The sequence below is a fragment of the Stigmatopora nigra genome, chromosome 4 (assembly GCF_051989575.1).
Source record: "Stigmatopora nigra isolate UIUO_SnigA chromosome 4, RoL_Snig_1.1, whole genome shotgun sequence".
In the NCBI taxonomy this organism is placed as follows: domain Eukaryota; kingdom Metazoa; phylum Chordata; class Actinopteri; order Syngnathiformes; family Syngnathidae; genus Stigmatopora; species Stigmatopora nigra.
The window spans coordinates 2,574,463-2,592,602 of NC_135511.1; the positions used below are offsets into that span (position 1 = coordinate 2,574,463).

The window sequence follows — 18,140 nt, forward strand, 5'->3', positions numbered from 1 at the left end:
CGTCAACAACTCTGACTGTTACAGTGAGAGGGGACTCAATGTGTTGGATGGCGAACTTGACCACTGGGTCGAACTCTTTATGTCAGATACAGAAGATGATGACTTAGACAGATTTGCAGACTATTAGGTTAATCAATAATGATACTTTAATATAATTATAAAACAATACAGGGAGGCATCTGATTCAATTATATATATATTTAATTAAATTGGCATCTTTGATGATCTACTTGCAAGGGAGAATACATTCCGACATCGTCCTCGTCATGAATGGAAATTTTACCGTGCGGTAATTTCTCCTGCCCATTTAAGGCCATAAATCAAAACAATTACAAAGTTATTGATTAATCCAATTGCGTAAGCAAAAACAACACTTGTAACAATCATCGCATATCAGGTATTCAATAATAACAATTAAGGCCGGAACTCAAAAACACTCCATTGGAAATTAAACTAACAAGCCTCCATACGGCAAAGCAATTCCATAATCAGGTGAAAAGAGCGTCACGATTTACGACGCTAAGCGAGTAATCACAAAGCTTGTTTGGATAGCGATCACGCTGCATCAGCATCTGGGAGACAAAGTTGGAACCTTCACGAGGTGTCTCCTGAGAGGCCGCCCGTCGCGGCCTTCGAATCCAACAAATACCACCCAGAGCTGCCAACCAAGAACGTGGCACCCTACGTTTTTCATCCAGCCGGAGATATTCGCCTGCCCCACCCCTCTGACTACCCTCCGGATGAACTAATCCGCGTTCCAGTGGCAGCTCTAACGCGGCTGAGGGTAACCCCTCGGCGGCTGGGTGGCCTAACACCAACAACAACCAAAAGCATCAGCATCTTCTTAAGTGTCAACAAAGCACAATCAATCTCAGTTTTGCTTCTGCTGCTTTTTGTTAAACATACGCTAGCATGCATGCTAGCACCACGATATATTACACCCATTGTTTATGTGCTAAATACAGAAATTGCACCCACAACTGAGACAGCTCCCTTTAAATCAGTGCGTCAATGCGCCCGAAAATGTTAAATAATTAATGTTATGCTAATAGATAAAATGCAACACTATTACAATTTATTCCAAGTGTTCTGGCCAACAAAATGGTTTTTGGTATGGTAAAATAGTTTAGATTCTAAACTATTTTACCATACCAAAAACCATTTTCTAAACTTTAGAACATATGTGGATTTGTAAAATCTGCCTTCAATACTTCTGGAATAATGTGTTTTGGATGATCAACCAAATGTAGATAACCGGTCATAAAAAGTTAAGTTGGTTATGTTTTGGAACTAAATGTGCTATCTGTATTCAAAATAAAATATTTCATGTTTTAGTATTACTTACTTCTCTTCTGTTCCCCATGTAAAAGGACACAAATATTTTGGTGTTCCTTTTACATGGGGAACCTAAAATTCAAGGCCTCTGTCTAGAAATGTTCATTTTAGGGTACTGGTATTTTGTTAAATGCTTATTCATAGATAATTTTTTTAAACTTGTTTAACATGAATAAAATGTTTTAATCTATGTTAGCAAAATGTTATCCCTTTGGAACAAATTAATACAATTCAACATGAATTATGGTTTCTAACTGAAGCAACCACAACCTATTCTATTTGACAAAAATGATCATGATGAAAATATAAATTGTAATCAACAAAACTTGTATTGTCTCTAACATACATGCCACAATTCCTGTTTTTTCTTCCTCCAAATTTGGCGTCCTTATGTAAACATGGAATGAGGAAAATAATGCCTAATCAAACAGCACCTGTGTTCAGCACTTAGTAGGTCCGTTTTAATTTTTTAATGAGATTCTTAAAATGGAGATATTTTATTACATCATCAAATATCTTTTAAACATATTAAATCATTTTTTAATTTTTACTGCATGTCATGTTAAGCCACCCTCCCCTAAATAATTGGAAAAAAAACATTTGATGATAGCAAAAAATAATATTTATAATAATAGCAATAATAATAGCGAGAAAAGAGAGTACCGAGAGAAGCGATAGTAGCGATAATACCGATAATAGCGATCATCATCATCATCATCATCATCATCATCATCATCATCGTCATCGTCATCGTCATCGTCATCGTCATCGTCATCGTCATCGTCATCGTCATCGTCATCGTCATCGTCATCGTCATCGTCATCATCATCATCATCATCATCATCATCATCATCATCATCATCATCATCATAACAAACAGTGTAAGACAAAATGTTGTGGAAGCATTTGCTGTTTGCCAGTAAGCATCATGGGAGAAGGCATTTTTCTCAGAAATTGTTAAAGGAGGATAGGTAGGATTTGCACTTAAATTATTTATAAAATAGCCTTACAATTTCAACGATTGCCGGGGTTGCGAGAGCCTATCCCAGCTGACTTCGGATTATAGGCAGATTTCACCGTAAATCAATTGCCAGTTTGCCAGTGAGCAAGAATCGATCCGAAACATGCCCTCAGCAAAGTCCGCCGATTGAACCACTACAACACCAGGTAGCTTTATGCTCTCATTGTTCTTCAAATTTGTTTCAGAAGTGTAAATACCTCATATATTTCAGCAACACGTGCAATTTATTTATATATTTATTCATGTATTTATTCATTAACTTACTTATTACCCATCTATTTGTCTAAAATGCCGTCCCTATTTCTGCATCCTCACCCTCTTGCTACTGTGAAAACGAAATTTCCCCGAATACGGGATGAATAGTTATCCAATCCAATCTCATCTCATTTTCAGGGGACACCCTGTATAGGTGGCCAGCCGATCACAGTGCACAAGTAGACAGACATACAACCATGCAGACTCACACTCATACCTAAGGACTATTTAAGAGTGTGCCAACAGCCAACAGTTTTTGGAATGTAGGAGGAAACCCACGCAGGCCCGGGAGAACATGCAAACTCCACAGATGGACATGACCTGGATTTCAACACAGGAAGCCAGAGCTGCGAGGCCGACGCGCTAACCACTCGCGCCACCAGGCTAACCTCTGTCGAACGGACATTTTTAGCCCGAAACAGAATCAAAACTTATGCGAGAAATACAATAGGACAGACTTGACTGTCAGCATTAGCTTTGATGGCGATACAAAAGAACTTTTTGGTGGACCTGAAACACACGTTTAATCTGTAATTGAAATCTTCTTTAGAAAAGGAGGATGGATTTTGTGTTATAAATAAAAATAATTTTTGGTGAGTAAAATATGTCTATTTTCCAAAATATATATTTTCTTTTAGATTGTTATTGATTCTTTTTTATGTGTTGCAGCTGTATCTGCATTAAAGGTTTTATAGCCATGAATGCCTTATTGAGGGTTGGATGATTCACACACAGCACTACTGAAGGCCTTAGTGTGAAATGCACGGCCTGCCACTGCTTGTACGTATACATATGTGGACTTGTTCGGAAAGTAAGTGTATTTCCATGTACTTCAGTGGTCTCAAACCGGTCCTCAAAGGGCCGCAGTGGGTGCAGGTTTTCATTCCAATTCAACAAGGATACCTTTTGCAAGTACAATCAGTTAATTAGAGTCAGGTGCTACTTATTTTAAAGACACCTGATTGGTTAAAATGTCGGCACTGGATCGGTTGGAACAAAAACCAGGACCCACTGCGGCCCTATGTGGAACCGGTTTGAGACCACTGATGTACTGAAAGTATCTGTATTTCTAGTAAATGTAATTGTGTTTAGTAGTGCTACAATAATATTAACTGGCGTGTACTGATACTACAGGGGCATGTAGTTGTTATACAAGAATACAACCCAGCAAAACAAAGCTACTTACACCATTCTTCGTAAAAGTCACGCGGGGAGCTGGTGCGTATCCCAGCTAACTACGGGGACCAGGGTACACCACTCCATCGCAGGTCAAAATCTTTCCAGAAATGGCATTTTGTTGTGATATCACAGCTTGATTCTCCATTATAAAGCACCTATCTGGAAGCGCAAGCACGGCAGCAGACAAAAAGGCCATGCAGAAAGTGATTAACACTGACCAGAGGTTTGTCAGCTGCTCTCTGCCCTCACTGGAAGACATTGCCAGCCATCGTTACCTCAGCAGAGCCAGAAACATCATCGGGGACCCATACCACCCAGATCACAATCCAGACGCTATAGGTCCCACTTATTATTTTTATTATCATTAAATGGAAAGGTGAGGGATGTTTTGCATGAAATGAATTTCTTCATGTTTGCAGTACTGCTTTTGGCCACCAATTTGTCATATATTGCTCTTTTAACTGTTCAAACCAATCAGAACGGTTTATCCTGAAACTGCCAAATTTTGTAAAGAAAATTAAAAATTAAAAAACAAGGCCTAAATTTGACCAACACATCCTATATACTTTTAACCCACTACGTCTTTGAAAATAGCTTAACTCTTCAAAAACCTCCCCAACATAGTAACACCATGGTAGAATAAACAATGCGAATGTTGTTGTAATGTAGTTCATAAAAAAAATTACAAACTCCTTCAGTGCCATTGATGATAATACATTTGAAACTCTTTGAATGAGTTTATCACAAGTAAACATCGAATCAATTTTCCACCGGGTTATTTAGCGAATGAACGCAAATGGATTGAATGTCTAGTGCTGTCAATGGCTGCCAATGAGGTAAAAAAAATGTTCAAGAATTGGAGGAATGTATTCATTCATTCACTGGCAGTCCTTCTACTTCAAATAGATTGGACGTCCATGGCTGTCAATGACTGATTTTTGTTGTTGTTTTTATCACAGTATAAAATCTTATAACGCTCACACACGTCGATCACCAATGCACACATGTAAAGATGGTGCTGGCTTTGGACATTGATGGTCAATCCACGCTCAGCAGAATCAGAGGGATGAGCAAGGAGGCTGACGTGACCAGGAAACACATGTGAGCTCCAGCTAGCCAGTAAACTGAAAACAAGAGCAAATTCAATGGTGAAATGCATACACGACACGCACGTACATGTAAGTTTGTGGCTACCGGAGGACGTTGCCACGGGCCCCAGTGCTCTGGCCAAGGCGCCTAAACTGCGTAATATGCCCATCACAGTTCCTTTCTGACTGGCTGAGCCTGGAAGGAGAAAAAAAAAGATGGAAACCTTTCCAAAATCCACTAATTCCGTATTTGAACTTAGGATCGCTTTTAGGGGTGCTAGAGAATTTCTCAGTTGACTTTGGGGAAGAGGCATGAGAAAACCCACACAGGAAAGGGGAGTAAGTAAAAACACCACATGAGCCCCAAAATGTCAAAATTCTATTTAAAATATGTAAATCTTGAAATGTGTCAATTATTCTGCAATCATTTTTTTCTTTATTTACATAAATATTTCCATTTGTATTTTATTATTCAATACCCATTGAGAGTTATATATGAAATTATGTTACGTGTTAGGCGACCAGCTCTGAGTTCCTGGGTTCAAATCCATGTCAATCCACCTGTGTGGAAGTTGCATGTTCTCCCGGGGCCCGCATGGGTTTCCTCCGGGAACTCCGGTTTCCTCCCATATTTCAAAAACATTTATGGTAGGCTGATTGGACACTCTAAATTGTCCCTAGGTATAGGTGTGAGTCTGCATGGTTGTCCGCCTCCTAGTGCCCTGCGATCGACTGGCCACCAATTCTGGGTGCCCCCTGCCTTTGGCTTGGAGTCAACTGGGATAGGCTCCAGCACCCCTCACAACCCTAATGAGGATAAACCGGTTCAGAAAACGAATGAATGCTAGTATATGATTTTTTTTCATGAATTTGAAATTATTAAGGAAAATAGGAATATTACTGTATTTTTCTCGCATATAAGCCGCATTTGTTACTAAAAGGAATGATGACTAAATCATGGGTACAGCATATATACAACCATTACTGGATGAATGACTAACTTCCTTATGATATTGACCCTAACAATGTGCTTTTGATTCATACAGTATCTCAGAAATACCACATGCGATGATTTTTCTTAAGATTTTCCCTTCAAATAAAACATTTGTACACCCTATTAAATTCATGAATATGGAGGTGAAAATTGTGAATCAGGGGGTGGTTTATACGCGAGAAATTTTTAAGGCAATTTTAAGGGTGCGGCTTCTATATGAGGAAATACTGCAAAAGTTTTTATTTATCTATTTCAATGTTTATTGATGATCTTCCTCAATTTCTATATTTTCCATACAAATTGAAATAATATATATCAATCTTGATATAAATCAGTAATTACTGAAACCACTTAATGTTTAATGATGCATTTAAGGATTTAATTTTACCACTCTTACACCTCCATACTAGGCACCCTTCTCCCTTAAAAAAATGGACTCACCGTGCTCAGAGACCAACATTGACAGGCACGGGACCACGACTGCCGCCGCTATAATGAGAAATAGAAAGTCAAATAACTGGCCTTAACTCATCGGCTGACATTAACGAGGATTAAGACTGTGATGGCCATGTTACTCACCAAAGGAATAGAGTGCCAATCCCATGTAAAGCACAGCAATGTTCCATGAGATTCCGATTAGAATAAATGCAGGGATGAGTGTGGCAATGGCCTGCAAAAGCATCACCCAAACAAATTGTGAAAAAATCATTTTGCTTCTAATTCCTTCTTTCCTTCCATTAACCCTTTGATGCCTCAATTGAACAAATATACATACAGCAAAGATTTTAACACATGAGTATATGAAAATAATCAGCAACTAGACAAATAATGTAATTTAAAAAAATACTAAAATAATTGGAAATCCCTATATTTATGAATAAGTAAATAACCCACAACCCTGATGAGGATACGCTGAATGGAAGATAAATTAATTAACTTAAAAAGAGATGAAAAGCAAATGAAACAACAAACTCCCCCTAAAATATTGAAAATAAGAAAATAAACAAAAACCGAATAAAAGATACGAAAGAAGTGCTTCAAAAAATAATGAAGAAAAAAGTTTCATTCATTCATTTTCTGAATTTATATGATTTTTTTCCATGGAATTTTCTTTATTCCGTTTGTATATGAAAACCATTTTTTATGTAAGCATTATTCTGATGCTTCATGTACATCTGTTAATGGTCAACAAACAAGGATAATGGGCTAACTATTAACCCTCAATAAAAATCAAAGGCCCTAAATAGTCTGTTTTTACAGATCTAAAGCAATTTTTATTTGAGTTTTTTTTCTTAGTATTGGAAAATGTCTTTTAATTATGTTTTTTATTTCAAATGGAAACAAAATATTTTTGGGAAAACGGAAAATATTTGTATATTTATTTTTAGATTTTACAAAATGCTTTTTTTTGTTTGCAAAATTGCAATGATTGATTTTAAAAAGGGGAAAATCCGGAAATGTAATGTATATCTGTCATCATTTGAATTTGATCCAAAAATAGAAATTCGCCACTCATGATTTACTTTCTCGGGCCGCACAAAATCATGCGGTGGGCGAGATTTGGCCCCCGGGCCGCCATTTTGACACCTGCGGTTTAGACGTTTACAAGTGATAAACTAAGAAATTAATAAAGAAAGTTTTTTATTCCTTCTACCATGCGGACAGCTTTGGCATGATGTCCTGGCTTGATTCGCCGCGTGTATCCGCCCTGGATGGACGCCATGACCACACCGATGAAGAAGAACATTTTTCCTTGCTGCATGCTTTACAAACAGTAAATCCATTGTCATTAAAGAAGGGGAAAATTATTGCCCAACGGTATGCACACCTGGTAAAGTGGAAGCGTTGGTGTGTGAGGAAACTCAGTGTGAACTCCAGGCCAGAAAACAGGAAGAGGTAGCAGAAGTAAACCTGGCCTAACATTTTGAGCCGTTGCATTCCTGTTGAGATAGCACATTTTGGTGGCAGAAAACACATTTGTCTTATTAGTGTGGAAAAATATGGACGGCCATGAGTGCATTGATATTTATTTCAATGTTTGTTTGTATAGCTCAGTTTTCTTTAAATTTCATTTACTCATTCCATTTTATTCATTTATTTTTAAAGATTTATATTGTGCCCTATGGCTGACTGGAAACCAATATAGGGGGTAGTATTCCTTTCGAAGTCAGCGGTTTCCTCTCATATCCCAAAAATATGCATGGTAAGTTGTAACACCTCTCAGAAAGGAGCAGGGGTCGGCAATAAATGTATGTCAGAATATCATTGCAAAATATTTCCATATATTTATTTTCACTTAGCTTTTGCAGTATAAATATATACATACATATATATATTTTTTTCAGCAACACGATTATTTATTAACTTACTTATTACCTATCTATTTATGTCTAAAATGCCTTTTCCTGTATCTGCATTATCACCCTCTTGCTACTGTGACAATGAAATTTCCCGAATACGGGATGAATAGTAATCCAATCCAATCCAATAATTTTCAATTATTGTTTTCTACAGCAAAAAAAATACATTAAATGTAAATTACATTTTCTGTGGCTTAAATTAAAATATATTTATTTTGTGAGACAAATATATTTCTGACACAAAAATTTATATTTTCCAGGCCCGGTACCCAGATTTAAGCGCGAGGCTAACACTTTTCTGCCACCGGGCCTCTCTTGATAACAATAATAGATGTGTATTTTTATTTTTTTTGTATATTAAAAGTTTAAAATAAATTTGCCGATATATATTGTTTCATCATAAAGCACTAATATGCGCTCTTTAAATGAGAACACTTGCTCTGAAAAGATGGGAAATAGAGTATATTACAGTATTCCCTCAAATTTCGCGGATAATTCATTGAAAAAACGCAAAGTAGGATCACCCCTATAATTTCCAAACTACGTACATGTTTTTGTGTCCATACAATATATAAGTATGGATATTAAACATAACACAATTATATGAATGTAAATACTTTAAGTACTCTACTCACCTCGAGAATAGCTCTTCCCTTTTTACTAATTTTAATCCAAAAAAAATGACAATGAGAGACCTGAGACTAAGGTGAAGTAAAGATGATGATTTAGTTGTGACTGTTTCTTTTTTGTATGGCTTTAGTATGGCTTTGTACAAGGATATTACACCGTCAAGACAATTGCCATATTTGATGGAAAGGGCCAACTGTAAGCCATATTGAACATTTCTCGCCAATTTCTTAAAGTACAAAGACCACGTTCTCCATCTTCATTGACATCTTCGTTCAGTCATCTTACCCGGAGAGAGCTCTATTTTAGGATAAAGGCGATGACGTCCGCCATAACATTGCCCGGAGCTTGCACTTTCAAACATTTCGGTAAATTACATCCTCATCTCTGCTATCACAGAGACTGCCGGCCGCCCTGTCTGCTCAGAGGGCTCTATTTTCAGGTAAGAGCAACGGCGTCCACCGTAAGGAGCTCGCACGTCTTTAAAAAATCACCATCATCGAGGTTCCCGGCCTTCCTGCCTGCCCTGTGCACTTTATTTTCAGATAAAACCAATGCCCTCTGGCCGGTGCCCACTATTTTTCATCTTCGGAGCCGAGTTGAGTGATAGTCCACTGTCTTCTAACATTTTTCTGAGTGGCAAGTTTCAGCATGAATGTTCACAGTTTTATGAACATTTTTGATTTGTATAATTAATATAATACCACAATAGAGTGAAGCCACAAAGTGGTGAAGGATGACAGTACTGACTTTGTTCTGAGAGCGGGTCTTTAATTCTGGTGACGGCTGAGAAGTTGAACAAAGCCAATGGGCTAAGCAGGTCTCTAAAGTCCCCGAACCCAGAATGGGTAGCCTGTAATGGAAGACAAAACACTAAAAGGAATAACAAACGCTGGCATGCGTTTCTCATGCAAACCTTAGCATCCGCGCTGAGGGTTTCGGGCAGCATAAGCCAAATGAAAAGGAGGTCAGCCAGGCTGAAAGCCAAACCCAACAACGCCGGAGTCTGGAAAAAGAGGCGTCCGGTGCTTTCCGAGCTGCTCGACAAGTAAGCTCCCATCAGAGGACCTGCCGTGAAGCCCACAGAGAAGGCCACGCCGATGACGGCCTGGAAAGCAAACCCTGAGAAAAGGACTAGGCTAAGTGCACGTACGCCGTTCGACGCATGCCCTCACCATCCCGTGGTTACGAGCTTTGGGGTCGGGCAAGTCGGCCACCACTGCGGTGCAGAGGGTGACGTTGCCTTTGAATACGCCAGTTATCACCCGGAAAAAAAGAAACATGGCGAAACTCCGGGACAGAGCCCACACCACGTAGCTGCATGCGATTCCCACCTGTAGCCATGACAAGACTTTGTTACAATTCTTCCTCTCTTTCAAGATCCAATTATTTCATCACGATAGAATGCCAAATTACGAGTCTGAAATTATTTTTGGGTCTTTTGCCGGGAAAACGCACGTTAGAAGCACTACCAATTTTGTCATACGCAGTTTGATGTATGATTACAATTAGGCTTTTGTCGAGTCAATGAGGATGACAAAGCCTATGTCCGATTATTATTATTATTATTTTCCAGTTATTTCAGAAAAACTCAGATTTTTCTCTGATAGACTGATTGGAACAGATATTTTGTCACAAAAACATTCATGAAGTTTGGTTCTTTTATGACTTTATTATGGGTGAACAGAAAAAAGTGATCAAATCTGCTGGGTCAAAAATATACATACAGCAGCGCTAATTGGTAACATGTCCCTTGGCCATTTTCACTTCAATTAGGTGCTTTTAGTAGCAATCCACAAGCTTCAGGCAAACTTCTGGTTGAATGTTTGACCACAAACATTGCTGGTCATTGTGGCCAAACAGCTCGGTTTTTTTTCGTCTGACCACAGAACTTTCCTCCAGAAGGTCTTATCTTTGTCCATGTGATCAGCAGCAAACTTCAGTCGAGCCTAAAGGTGCCGCTTTTGGAGCAAGGGCTTCCTTTTTGCACGGCAGCCTCCCAGTCCATGGAGATGCAAAACACGCTTAACTATGGACAATGAGACCTGTGTTCCAGCAACTTCTAAATCCTGGAAGATCTGCTTTTTGGTGATTATTGGTTGAATCTTCACCCTCCTGACCAATTTTCTCTCAGCAGCAGGTGATAGCTTGCATTTTCTTTCTGATCGTGGCAGTGACAAAACAGTGCCGTGCACTTTATACTTACAAATAATTGTTTGCACTGTTCCTGTTGGGACCTGCAGCTGCTTTGAAATGGCTCCAAGTGACTTTCCTGACTTGTTCAAGTCAAGGATTCGCTTTTTCAGATCCATGCTGAGCTTGTTTGACTTTCCAATTGTAGCATTTGTGGGCATTTGCATCCAATGAACCCTATTTAGATGGCCTCAGAGAAGCCACCAGCTGTAGTCACCCATAATCACTCACAAGAAGTTAAGAGGCTATGCTATGAAACTCATTTCACTGAACCAACTTTCTAAGTCACCAAAATTGCTAATTCGTGTTGCTGTATGTATATTTTTGACCCAGCAGATTTGATCACTTTTTCTGTTAACCCATAATAAAGTCATAAAAGAACCAATCTATGTGTTCCAATCACACTATCAGAGAAAAATCAGAGTTGTAGAAATCACTGGAAACTCAAGAGAGCCATGATATTAGGTTCTTCACAAGTATGTGTAAGCTTTTGACCACAACTGTACACGTGTTTCCATGTGCTCTCCCCGTGCCATATGCTCCTTGTTTCCCCATGTCTTCCCCATCAGGTTTGATTTCGTTCTTTGTTTTTGAAGTCTTTGTTATTTTTTGAGCACCTTGCCTCAGTTATTAAAGTTTTGCAAGTGCATTGTAGATCACCATCTAAGCCTACTTCCCATGCCTATGACGCTTCGCAATCCGCAAAACATAACAGCTCTGCCATTGAAATTTGATGTTTTTTGTTCCAGAACGAATACATCGCAAATTCCCCCCCCCCCCCCCCCAATTTTTCCCCCCTAATATTGTTCAGCAATCCAAAGCCAATTCATTTCCGCGTGGAAGCATGAAAGAATAAGAATCTTAATTTTTTTAAACGTTTATTTAGATTTTTATTGTTTTAACGATGAATCGGGTGATTATTTTTTATATTTCTTATATTTTTAGTTTGTATATGTATTTTTAAATATCCAGTTAAATTATTAAAATGGCAAGAAAAAAAATTGCTATTGAAATGCAAACACAAGACTACCAGTAATCATGAGTTAATGACACAATTCATGAGTTGTTGAAGGTTTGCACTTACTGTGGTAAGTAGAAGTAAAGGTCGTCTGCCATAGCAATCCGACAGAGCTCCGATAATCGGAGAAGTAAGAAACTGCAGCAGCGAAAAAATGGAGCCCATCAAACCTGAAAAGCACAATGAGGTCTTGAATATTTCTCAGGGATTGTCAAATTCTGGTAATAAAAAAAATAAAAATTAAAAAAAGACAGAAATACACCGACTTCACATATATAGAGAAATGGAATAATTCCTTCAGGACAAGTATCCCGCCAATGGCAGCCAATGAGTTCATCTTGATTTCCAGCAAGCCTACCTCCAAACAGGACACTGTTGTATTTCTTTTCCATGGGAATCCCGAGTGCCTCTCTGAAAACGTCCACGGAGCTCTGGAGCGTCTGGTAGACACCATCCTTTAACGCACAACATTTACTTAGTTTTAGTTTTTTATTTAATACGAGACAGCATAAATAAATGAACATATTCATATTTATGTTAATGACCATATATATGTAAATATATGAAAGCGCGTCTGGGGTCCTGGGTTTAAATCCAGGCCACGTCCCACCTGTATGGAGTTTGCATGCTCCCCCCGGGCCTGCGCGGGTCTCCTCCGGGTACTCCGGTTTCCTCCCACATTTCCAAAAACATGCATGGTAGGCTGATTGGACACTCTAAATTGCACCTAGGTGTGGGTGTGAGTCCGCATGGTTGTCCGTTTCCTTGTGCCCTGCGATAGGCTGGCCACCGATTCAGGATGTCCCCCGCCTCTGGACAGCTCTCACCCAGTCCCAGGCTCCGAGGACTGTTGATCTGGGTTTGCAGCGAAGAGTCGTCAAGGACTCTTGCTACTAGCAGATGGATATCAATCACTTCCAGGAACACTCGCATAGTGTTCCTACACCGTGGCGCACTTCGCGCTTCTTTATGTAATACTTATGCCAAATGAAGGCATGATTGTTTTGATTCAAACTGAGTTTGTTTTTAGTTTCCTCTTTCTATTATTGTTAAATACCTTAATTGTTATTATAGTTACAGATGTTGTTTTTGCTCACGCATGTTGGATTAATCAATAACCTTGTAATTGTTTTTGATTTATGGCTTTAAAGCCGTACGAGAAACTACTGTTCGAGGAGATACTTTAGAGATCGGGAGGAAGTCTTGAAGTCTTAATGTATCCCCCCCCCCCTTTATAAGGTTATTACCAGAGATGCAAATTATTTAATTAAATGTCAATAATTGAATAAGATGTTTGCCTGCAGTGATTGATAATTATAGAGAAGTGTAATTATTGATGAACCTATCAGTGACAACTGACCAAACAATTTGAGAACAAACCCTGCTTCCCCCTACTATTGTGAGGGAATATGTCCTAAAAAAAAATAATGTTTCTTTTAGAAAGTTATGATTAAAGTGTGAATGACCCACTTCAGTGTGTGCATAGTGATCCATGATGGAAGGCAGCAGCGGCAGGATGAGAGTGAACCCAAGGAGGTCCAGCAGCAGGAGGACGAAGACCACATAGATCACCCTTGATGAAGACGGCACTGCTTTGCTTTCAGGTGACATGCTGAAATGAAATGACAAGTGAAAGCTGTGCTAGTAAATCCAGTTTATATTAGTTTATTTGCCACGATGACCAGTATCAAAACACCCCAAAACAATCCAGCAGAACATACATAGATGGCAGTGCCATTGACGTCCAATTTAGCGTAAGTGCGGGGGCAACTCCCCCCGTCACTCCAAATGCATTGGGCATCTATCGCCGCCAGTGGGTAAAAAAAGCCTTATTGAGCCAAATAAAGGGCGTGTTATAAACAGCAGTATACTCAATTTAATGCACACGAAATTATACAGAAACGTTTCTCTAAAAAGTTCTAACTATTGTTCCGCTGAGAGTGACTGCGATGTCAATCAGCCTCATCTCCCCCCAAAAAATACAACAACAAAAAAACGTTTCCAATACTCACACTGCTGAAGTCAAATGACGAGTAAACTCTTCCGCAATCCAATTTTTCACTTTTCTTGGTCTCATGCATCCACTGTAATGAAAAAAAAAAGTCCGCACCAGGAAGCGGTGTCGGTTTACAATCGGATGACATCACAGTGTCGTCATAGTACAAAACCAAAGTGCGACTTCAAGGAACTCTGGAATTCCCATTACTTCATTTTCTGACCCGCTTTATCCTCATTAGGGAGCCTATCTCAGCTGACTTCGGGCCAAAGGTGGGGGACACCCAGATGGGAAAATCTTAAAAATCATTGCACGTGGTATTTCTAAGATACTGTATGAATCAAAAGCATATTGGGTCATTATGTTTGCCTGCAGTCATGTTAGGGTCAATATCTTTAGGAAGTTAGTAATTCATCCAGTAATGGTTGTATATACGCTGTACTCTTGATGTAGTCATCATTCTTCTTAGTTACAAATGCGGCTTATATGCGAGAAAAATACAGTAACATTACTATTTTCTTTAATCATTCCAAATTCATGATAATACATTCATATACTAAGATTCACCCTGAATTGGTTGCCAGCCGATCGCAGGGCACAAGGAGACGGACAACCATGCACACTCACATCCACACCTAGGGGCAATTTAGTGTCCAAGGCATGTTTTTTTTAATGTGGGAGGAAATCAGAGTACCCAGAGGAAATCCACGCAGGCCCGGGGAGAACGTGCAAACTCTACACAGATGGACGTGACCTGGATTTGAACCCAAGACTCCAGAACTATGAAAGCCGACACGCTAACCATTCATTCCACCAGGCCACCCCTGGGTAAAATATTTCATTTGTAATTTTGTTCAACTTTTTCTTTAGGACCACTTTTGGAAATATATTTTGACATATAAGGGCATCTGACTGGTGAGCACGTCGGCCTCACGGGGGTCCTGGGTTCAAATCCTGGTTGGTCAACCTTTGTGGAGTTTGCATTGATTAAAATTTTGATTCATTTCGTTGTATTTAACCCCTTGATGCCTAAATTTACATCTTGAAACATCATAAAACTTAGCATTAATACATGTACATAATCAAAATCATATAATTAAATGATTAATTATTACATTTAATTAAAATATAAAAGATGTAAAATATTTGCTCCTGATGAATTGTGAATAAAATGCTGACGACTATCCCAGATGACTTCAGGCCAAAGGCGGGGGACAAACTAAAACGGTGACCAGCCGATCGCAGGGCACAATGAGATGGACAACTATTTGCACTCACTCATACCTAGGTGCGAATTTGTGTCCAATTCACCCTCATGGATCGTTTTGGAATATGGGAGGAAACCCCTTCTATGAAATAAATTTGCAGTGAGGTAACAGAAAGGTCGTTTGGCGTGGATCTGCCTTCCACAGGCTGACTGAGGGAGGGTAAGTAAGAAGACAGTGAGAGGTAAGTGATCCATCTTATTCTTGTTGGCATCGGTGAGGCAACTTGCGGTCGCCGGATTGATGGCGCTCAAGGAGGCGGAGAGCTAACAAGTATGAATATGTCATTAATGGGTCTTGCCTGGGAAGACGAACTTGTGGAGAAGCACTATCCAATTTCGTCATACGCATTGCTGGGTATGATGACTACTAGGCTTTTTGTCAAGTCAATGAGGACGACAATGCCTGATTTTAATTTTTTCTTTCAAACTGGAGTACCTGGAGAATACCCACGCAGGACAACTCAACACAGGAGAACTGACCTGGTTTCTAACCCAGGACCCCAGAACTGTGAGTCCGACGTGCTAACAACTGACCAGCCGGGCCACATTTTAAATACATTTTCTTAATTTACTTTTCATTCATTTTCTGAACCGCTCATCCTCACAAGGGTCGCGGGGGCTGCTGGACACTATCCCTGCTAACTACAGACACCCGGCAGCTAACACCCTGAATCGGTGGACAGCCAATGGCAGGGCACAAGGAGACAGACAAAGATTCACACCCACTAACCTTAACCCGAGGAGCAATTTAGGGTGTTCAACCAGGCTACCCAGAATGTTTTTGGGATGTTGGGGGAAACCTGAGCACCGGGAGAAAACCCACACGAGCCTGGGGAGAACATACAATGTACAAACAGTGAGGTCCCATTTAGGATTTTACCCTTCTCCCAAAAAACTGTGAGGCTGACACCCTCACCGGGTTGTCATTATTTACTTTCGCTAATTTTCCTTTTTTTGATTGAAGGATTTTTTTTGCTGTATTTCTTAATTTAATTTCTATGCATCTGTCCGCACCGAAGTCAGGTGAATGAACCACTACACGACGAGGCAGCCAAAATACATAAGTACTAAAATTACATTAAAATTAATGAAAATTGAAACATATTTTGATGTGATGGATTTAATGAAATTTTAAAATTTAATGTGATACGCCATTCATCACCCATCCTTGCAAGGGTTGCTGGAACCGATCCCAGGTGACTTGGGGCAACGGCAGACAACACCTTAAACTGGTCGCCAGCCAGCCTCGGCCACACAACCATAAGCACAAACATTCATACCACCACCCCCGAGCGGAAATCGAACCCATTCTTTACCACACTGAAGTGAAGCGAGATTTTCACTACACCATCATAAGTCACTCCGATACTCACAAAAAGTTAAGCTTTTGCCGATTGTGACGTTTGCAGAACCATGGATTTTTCAGTGGGGGTTGTTTAGCACATTTTCAAAATGCTCATATGCTAAAATAAAATATTAAGCTTGAAAAAAAATGAAAAATTTCAATGAAAAAATGTGTTCACCAAATGAATGAATTGCATATATTTTATTTTTGAGCATAAAAAAAGTATGAGACAGTTTTCATCACTTTTGAGATTCTTCAGTTAACACCTGGAAGCCAGTTTAAATCCACTGCTATAAATAACTTTAAAACAAAAAGTGTCAGAATTGTTTTGGGAAACTTTATTTAAACTATTTGAACAAAAGGTACGTAACATAAAACAATGTTTGTTTAGAAAATGTTTAAAATGTAGAAAAAGAGTCTGAAAAGTGTTGCTAGGATTGTGTTCTTCAAATTTCAGCTCCTACATTCCATGACGAGAGGAATGACTCTGCAGCTCTGCTTGATTTTGGAGATTTCGGCCACACAGGTCGCAAGAGAAGCGTTTGTCAACACCTGAAATTAAAAAAAAAAATTCATCAATACTAGTTAATTTTCTGTCACTGACAGAGACAGACGTTTAATCGATCTGGACAGCGAAGGCTTGAAGACCATAAAAGGCTGTAAGTTATCAAAGATTCTTTTCAACTTGTATTGAAAAAAAATATTTACTATACAAATACTTAATAATAATATTATATAATTCATTCATTTTCTGATGCTTATTGTCACAAGGGGTCACAAATACAATTTAATATTTACACTAATATCTTAATATCAATATTTTTAAAATATATATTTCAAATTTAAAATTGCAAAATATTTCATTTTGAGGAATTTGATATTTTTGCTCCCTAAATAAACCTGGTGTCATATTCATGTTACACATTTCTGAAAAACGATTTTACTTTTTTGTTTTAGTTTGTTCCATAGAATTATTAAAAAAATCAGAGTTGAATGAAATGAAATATATTTGCTGTCAATTATTTTGTTGTTTGGGCTTGAATGGTTTCAGAGGCTCACAAAAAGAGAATGTTTAGATCATTCACTGATTTTGTGCCATTGACAGCGATAGACATTCGATCCATTTTATACATATGGTGGACCGTCAGGGCCTGCAAGGCCTTCTCTGCTGGCCATAAAAAATATATGAATCACACTGATGTTAATTAGGTTTTGTCTATGAATACTTAATAAATAATTTCAAATTGTGTTAGCTTCCTTTCATTGCTTTTCACCTGGTTGCACTGCTTCCAGATGTGCGTTTTCATATTTAAGCATCAGACATGGGCAAACTATGGCCCGCTAGGCTTTTTAATTCCCCCCAAGATGGCGCAGTAACGTGGAAGCCAGTGGCAGTAGCTCTGTCCACTCGTTTGTTTTTCGTGTTTTACAGCCCCTATATCTTTTTTTAAATTACATTTTA

The 18,140-nt window shown here is 38.9% G+C and overlaps 2 protein-coding genes across 4 annotated transcripts in view; both read right to left on the reverse strand.

Moving 5' to 3' along the window:
- Nucleotides 1–4,130: 4,130 nt before the first annotated feature.
- On the reverse strand, nucleotides 4,131–14,218 carry slc75a1 (solute carrier family 75 member 1). Of its 3 annotated transcripts, XM_077715990.1 has the most exons (13): nucleotides 13,792–14,076; nucleotides 13,541–13,682; nucleotides 12,429–12,525; nucleotides 12,137–12,240; nucleotides 10,035–10,193; nucleotides 9,776–9,967; nucleotides 9,610–9,712; nucleotides 7,701–7,812; nucleotides 7,527–7,635; nucleotides 6,452–6,542; nucleotides 6,314–6,361; nucleotides 4,985–5,074; nucleotides 4,131–4,914 (listed from the first exon to the last, which is right to left on the reverse strand). In XM_077715990.1, exons 1-13 carry the CDS (start codon nucleotides 13,869–13,871, stop codon nucleotides 4,829–4,831), a joined length of 1,413 nt encoding a protein of 470 aa, XP_077572116.1. In that variant the 5' UTR covers nucleotides 13,872–14,076; the 3' UTR covers nucleotides 4,131–4,828. The 3 variants fall into 3 exon arrangements, with proteins under 3 accessions (XP_077572116.1, XP_077572115.1, XP_077572114.1); XM_077715989.1 differs by lacking the exon at nucleotides 13,792–14,076 and adding an exon at nucleotides 14,083–14,218 and having other exon boundaries at nucleotides 9,610–9,967; XM_077715988.1 differs by having other exon boundaries at nucleotides 9,610–9,967.
- A 2,783-nt stretch (nucleotides 14,219–17,001) lies between these two features.
- LOC144195232 (zinc finger protein 462-like) overlaps nucleotides 17,002–18,140 on the reverse strand; it is a 32,155-nt gene continuing 31,016 nt past the window's right edge. The window contains exon 11 of the mRNA XM_077714705.1: nucleotides 17,002–17,230. Within this exon, the coding sequence (XP_077570831.1) occupies nucleotides 17,139–17,230 (92 nt within the window). The 3' untranslated portion in view covers nucleotides 17,002–17,138. The remainder of the gene's footprint in view (nucleotides 17,231–18,140) is intronic.

What these genes read in the sequence shown, in the direction of transcription:
- slc75a1 (XM_077715988.1), bottom strand. Translation starts at nt 13,871, where the DNA reads ATGCCCAATGCATTTGGAGTGACGGGGGGAGTTGCCCCCGCACTTACG. An exon ending in ATCACTATGCACACACTGAA is followed by an intron (nt 12,526 to 13,540) that starts GTGGGTCATTCA and finishes TGTGCGTTAAAG; the next exon opens with GATGGTGTCTACCAGACGCT. An exon ending in AAGCTCGTAACCACGGGATG is followed by an intron (nt 9,968 to 10,034) that starts GTGAGGGCATGC and finishes TTTGCTTTCCAG; the next exon opens with GCCGTCATCGGCGTGGCCTT.